A 6000-nucleotide genomic window follows, 5' to 3' on the forward strand; every position below is an offset into this window, starting at 1 on the left:
ATGGTATTTTCACATGTGGAGCTCCAAGCACATTTAAATATTATTCAGGAATTTCCCCCCTTGAAATCGTAAGAGATTACGGTAAAATAATTCACTCACATTATACAGATAAGATCAGCGAAAGGGGAAGGTTATCTCTCCTCCTACACCCCCCCCACACACTCACACACCCTGTTAGTAAATATACAATGGATACAAAATTTAAATGCAAAGCTTCTTTTCAACAGGTCCTTTAGTGAAGGATCACTAGTTAACATGGCATCTCATAAACAAAATCCAAAGAGCCCCGTCTCAGCTTTTACTAAGGCACAAAATATATACCATCTCAGCAAATGTACTACATTTTTACTTCTGTCTCTGTTGATTCCTTTAGTCTTCAGAACCTGCTAATCATTTGATACAGGCATTCACCTTCACTCATTTATCATTTTGCAACATTGACCTCATCCCTTGTCATGAAAAAGTTTGGGTCGTTTAAACCCAGATGGCTTGGCTTTCACCTAAATCAAGAAGACTCCCTTCCCCAGTTCCATACACCATGCTGATCTGATAACTCGAAGTCATCTATCACTTTGGGGCTTTGCATTTGGCTGCCTGAATGTTTTTCCAGCAGGGTTTTGTGATGTGTAGTCCTTAACCAAGCTTTGCCAATGGTGATTGGCATATAAAACAATCTCAAGCAAAAATGTTGCTCCTTGTGAATCCCTATTTCACCTCAGAATTTCTTGTTCATATAATTTAATCTCCCCCATGTGGTTACTCATTTGATCTTATCATTAACTCTTAAACTAAATTAAATTGAAACAAATTATGTTTTTGAATCTATTAGCCACTACCAGTGTTAACTAAGCAGCCAAGTATCATTCTCTGTTAAGAAGAGAATGTCTTTCTGACTCATGCTTCCAGATCAGAAATATAAAGACTGTTTTTGAGATCTTAGGGTATAACAGGCAAAGAAATCCAAGATTATGTCTTGTCCTCAGGTTTCTTCTTTGTGACTATCACCCTCTCTTTCCTCTTGTCACATTATCTTATCCCTGATCTTTATACCTAAATGTTATCTCATCATTTTCTCACAAAGATGACAGAACCAAGGCAGAAAGTTTGACGGCACCTACAATTTGGTGCCAACAGCCATTTTGGGAGCAGACAGTGTCAACAGTAATTATCACTGGGATAGTGCTGTACAAAGTCCATCTTAATTTTTTTTTTCTATAAGGATGATGTAAAAAATAAGAATCCTAAGCCTGATGAAACAGAAAGTACCAACGTTATAAAACTCAGAAATTCAGATGAACTCAACTCAACAGTTAAGTGCAGTTTTATAAGGACTAAAAACACTTTTTAAGATCTGGTTATATTATTACATGTAATGGATTCATCTTGTCAAAGGGAGCAACTGACTTCACATTACCTGATCCTCATACTTACCAAGCAGACACACATTATACAAGGATTGTCGGTGATAAATGGAATCTGGAGGATTTCACCTTCATTTTCACATTTTGCAACAGACCCTGAGTGAAAAAAAAAAAAAAATCCATTTAAATTTTGCTTAATGGCATTATTGCAAGCATTTAACTTTTTACACTAATCCTTTTTTGAAGCAACTACCAAATTCAGAAATCCTTAATGAGTTTTAAATGATCAAATGCAACAAAAACAAATTTCCCCCCAAAATAATTATTTTAAATAGTTTTATTTAAAGTTAAAAAAAAAAAGACTATCATATAGAGAGAGATTTTCTGCTATCCGAAAGCTTAAGCACAAATCCAATTCTTTCACTGAATCTTTAATAATACTCCTCCTTGATGAAGATATTTCAACTAAACACATACCCCATACGCAAAAAAAAAAAAAAAAAAAAAAAAAATTCAAAGTGGACATTAGGGCTAAACAAAATTCAGGACTGCATCAACGAGCAGGCCTTTATATGAATCTGCCTCAAATTGCTTTGAGTTTAAATCCCTTTTGAAACAATCTTCTCTCCTCTTCTCTTAGAAATTGACTTAATATTTTCTTTTCTGCACCAGGTGTCAGTAAAGTATGTCCTTCAGAATAGCGGCTGAGGTCTTCACCTGCCTGAAAGTACATCATTATTATGTCCTGCTAGCATTACCTTTTTAAAATATGACAGTTTCTTCAAATTCATAGTCTGGAGAGCCAGTGCTTTAAAAAGCACTCCTAACACAGAAGCTATATTGGAGCCTTATAGAGTGAGAAAGAAGGATGTGTGGAAAACGGTGCAATTATTTCCTTGATATTGACAGGAGGAGAAGAAATCTCAACAAGCGTTGAAGAAAATAACAAATATAAAGAAATTTCTCAAATTCAAACAGAATTTCTATTATCCCTATATTCATGATAACAGGGTTTCAGTGTCCATCCCTTAACCTATTCACTGCCTTCCCACCCCTTAACACGGGGGGCTTCTCTTGATCCCCATCCGCCAGCCAGTGGCAGGCGCCAAGGTGCTCGCTCCCGACCCTCCCGTCCCCAGGGCAAGTCAGCGACTCCTCTCCCAGGTACCAAGCCAGCGTCCGGGAGGGCCGGTCCCTCCCGCCCCCTCCCCTACCTGTCAAGAAGGAGGAAGCCAGAGACATGGGGACCCCCGAGCAATTGAGCAGCAGCAAGACGCAGCAGGTAATCCCGGGCGAGCGCCGGCAGGGACGCTCAGCCAGAGCCCTGACGCCGGAGAACCAGAGCATCGTCACCTGGAGGGAATCCCGGGCGACTGCAGGTCCCGCGCCGCCGCCTCTGCTCCACTACCTCCGCTCGCAGTCAAAAAGGGCTCTCAGCCGGCGAGTCGGGAGACAGTCCGCGAAGGAGGGAGGCGGGCGCCCGGGAGCGGGGGGTGGGGGGGAGCGAGGGGTGAGGGGCGCCAGGGAGGAGGGGTCCTGCGGCCAGGCTCCTCCAATGCGGCTTTTTTTTTTCCTTTTTTTTTTTTAGGGAGTTGCTCGCAGCGGCTTAGTCGTGGGCCACCCTACGCAAGAGATGGGGCCGGGAGGAAGGGGATGTCGGAGTAGCCGGAGATAGGCCGAGAAGAGAGGCTGCGGTGCGGACTGCGCACAGCCTTCCCGCCGCCGCCGCCCGGGCTGCAGCTACTGCCCCGGGCGCTGCCGCTGCCGCCGCGTCCTCCACTCCTGCACTCCCCACCTCCCGCCGGCCCCGCCGGCTCTCCGCCCGGCCGGCGCGCGCACTCGCTCCCGCGCCCAACACAGGGGCGCACGGGCCGCCTCCCGGAACCCGCTGGGGGCGTCCGGGCGCAGGAACCCCGCGCCCCGAACACGTCTCAGCCAGGCGTCCAGCCCGCTCCCCAGCCCTTCGAGGGAGGCCGCCAACCCTGGGGTGCAGATCCGAGCCGGGCAGGCGTGTCTCCACCGCCCGGCGCGCTCGGTGCCTCCTCCCTTTCCCTGGGGATCCCTCCCCTATCAGGGGATGCCACACCACTCCTGCTCACGCCGGGGTGCCCCAACCCTATGAGAAAGCAGAAAATGGGGCACGGGGACGCTTCACCACCCTACTATCTCCCAGGTGCCCCAGCTTTGGGAAGGAGCGACAAACGGGGTGCAGGAGGGGCCCAGCAACTTTTCACTCCCAGCTTTGCTTCCCTCTGGCGGGGGCGCGACAGCGGACTGCCGGGCTGAGCCGACAGAGGGGCGAGGCGCCTTCGACATCAGTGTTTTGTGCTTCTGTGTCCGCGTCCTGACTCTAGGGAGGACAGAAGTTAAAACCACATGCAAGGTCGACTAATAAAAGCACAGAGGCGAACGCTTTTCGCCCTTAGAAAAGAGGAACCGTCTCTCCAAGACTCCTCCCTTCCAACCTCCGGCGCACTGGGGCCGGGAGGTGCTCTTTGACTAATCATTCATTCACTCGCAAAAGAGGGAGGGACCCGCCGGGCGGCTAATCTCGGGGGGGGGGGGCACCCCCGCGACTTCAGCAGTTTGGAGCTCTGTCGCCCTCGCAGCCAGGCTGATCTCTGCAGCCCTGGGTGTCCGCGAGCCGGATCGCAAATACCGCGGATACCTCCGTCCGGATCGCGGCCTTTCTGACCAAGCCGTACCACCTTCTGCTCAAAGGGGGGTTGCAAGAGAGAGGAGAATTTTTGTAACCAAATTGCGAAGGCGCAGGTTGGCATTTAGGGGACATTTGGCAAATGTTAGGATCTGATAATCAGCTGTCCTCGGAGTTCACCTTGGGTTGCCGGCTTCCTCCCCCCAAGGACGGAAACCAGGTCCCTCGCGCCGATCCTCCCGACAGATCCGCCTCGGTGGATCCAAAGGGCAACCTTCGACTAGCCAAGCACTTGTGTCTGTGGGACGCACCTAACAGTCTCCAGGCAAAGTGGACTGTTTGCAGTCTCAGAAAATACACCTTTGAAAATAAATTAGTATGCTTGCACCCATTTAGTCCAGTTCCATCTTAAACCCTCCGTGACTGGGGGCGGGGGAAGCTCTTTATTTGTTTTCCTGTTTGAATGCAGGATTGCCAACGTCCCGCACAGCAAGGAGCTGATAGGAGCACACTGCTCTGACTTGGAAAAAATAAGGGAAGGGAAAGCTGTCATTAGCTTAGCACGCTCTATTTCCCTCTCAAAACAGATTTTTAGTGTAAAACTTAAAAGAGAAGAAAGATTACGTGTGACTAGGGTTTTGTTTTGTTTTGTTTTTTACCCCCAGATGACTGCCATGACCAGGCAGCTTCTCAAAAATCAGAATGTGTCTAATGTGTTTACTAATGATAAAGAAAGAGATCATTAAAAAAAAAGAAAAACCTCTAAACCCAATCTTACTTTCCAATCCATACTGATTAAAAAATAAAATAAAAACTTTTATTAATACAGGTAAGTATTATCAGGTGAAACCACTACCTTCTCAATCTAAAAAGATTTTCTTTGCATGGGGTTTTTAGATAAAGACGTTACTCACAACCTAACTAGGGAAAAGAGAAAAACAGGGAGGCTGGAAGACCTTTTATTGCCCCAGACTTGAGCAGTAGATCTGCATAAACACACATTAAAGAACTGGAGGAAATTTGAAGAGGACGTGTGAGTTACTCCAATGTGTCTTCTTCCCTGGCACCAGCCATGCATCCTCAGAGGTCTGGGAGACAAAATCCGTCATGATGAAATCTAAGTGTGTGGATTTCGCTAACCAGGGGCATGGTGCTTTGAGGTGCACTGAAACTCTCTCTGTAGGGACAAATCCAAAAACCACCTGGAAAACATTTTCATCTGCTTGGAAGTTTACAAACGGGAGAGATGTACAGAAGCCTTTGGCAAACCTGTCTCCTTTTCCTGTTTGTTCCAATCCGCTGCCACCAGTGATTTTTCCCTTGCTGCCTTTTCAGCCACTGGGGCCTACTTCTGTAAGAGCATCCTTCTCCCCAAAGGGCTTATCAGAACGTGTCTGCACCATTCTGCCACCACCCCCTTCAACTGATGGTCTGTCAGCTGCCCGACAGTCTCTGTCTCCTCAAAGCTGAGATAGTCCAGGGTCAAAAAAGAAAGAAAAGGCAGCGGAGGCTTCTCTGAATAACACATAAGTCTATTTTCACAATTAAAATAAATGGTGGTGCCATCCAAATCCCAAACTCTCTTGACTGAAATCAAAAGAATGCAGTGTGTTTGGCTCTATTTATAAGATTTTTAAAGGAGAAAGAGGTAATGGTCCCAAAGACTATTGTCTAACTCAGGGCCCATTCCATTCGCAGTTAGACGAAGTACTATCTCATCCTCTTTGAAATACAATATAAAACCTAATCCAACCAAAAGGAAATCAGGCCTGTGGTAGTAGACATTCTCATCTCCTTGCGAAACTATGATAGTGAATTTACAGTAAAAAATCCAACCAAATATATAATTTAGCAAAAGAAATGGCATCAACCCAGCTTCCTAAAAATAGAAATAAACAGATCTATCAAAAAGGCAGCAGAGTAAAGGAATTGTGATACCAACCACTAGGGAGGGCCAAAAGTACTCCATAAATGTGAGAGGGT

At 46.5% G+C, this 6000-nt stretch overlaps 1 protein-coding gene across 4 annotated transcripts in view; it reads right to left on the minus strand.

Annotated features, from left to right (window-relative positions):
* BMPER (BMP binding endothelial regulator) overlaps positions 1-3420 on the minus strand; it is a 243239-nt gene extending 239819 nt beyond the window's left edge. The window contains exons 1-2 of one of the 4 annotated variants that reach the window (XM_032306002.1): positions 2576-3420; positions 1432-1517 (exon numbers count right to left, since the gene is read on the minus strand). In XM_032306002.1, the coding sequence (XP_032161893.1) occupies positions 1432-1517; positions 2576-2708 (219 nt within the window). In that variant the 5' untranslated portion in view covers positions 2709-3420. The remainder of the gene's footprint in view (positions 1-1431; positions 1518-2575) is intronic. The other 3 variants (XM_032305999.1, XM_032306000.1, XM_032306001.1) reach the window with 3 other exon arrangements.
* Positions 3421-6000: the final 2580 nt, after the last annotated feature.

This window comes from Mustela erminea, chromosome 11 (genome assembly GCF_009829155.1).
Source record: "Mustela erminea isolate mMusErm1 chromosome 11, mMusErm1.Pri, whole genome shotgun sequence".
Classification (NCBI taxonomy): Eukaryota; Metazoa; Chordata; class Mammalia; order Carnivora; family Mustelidae; genus Mustela; species Mustela erminea.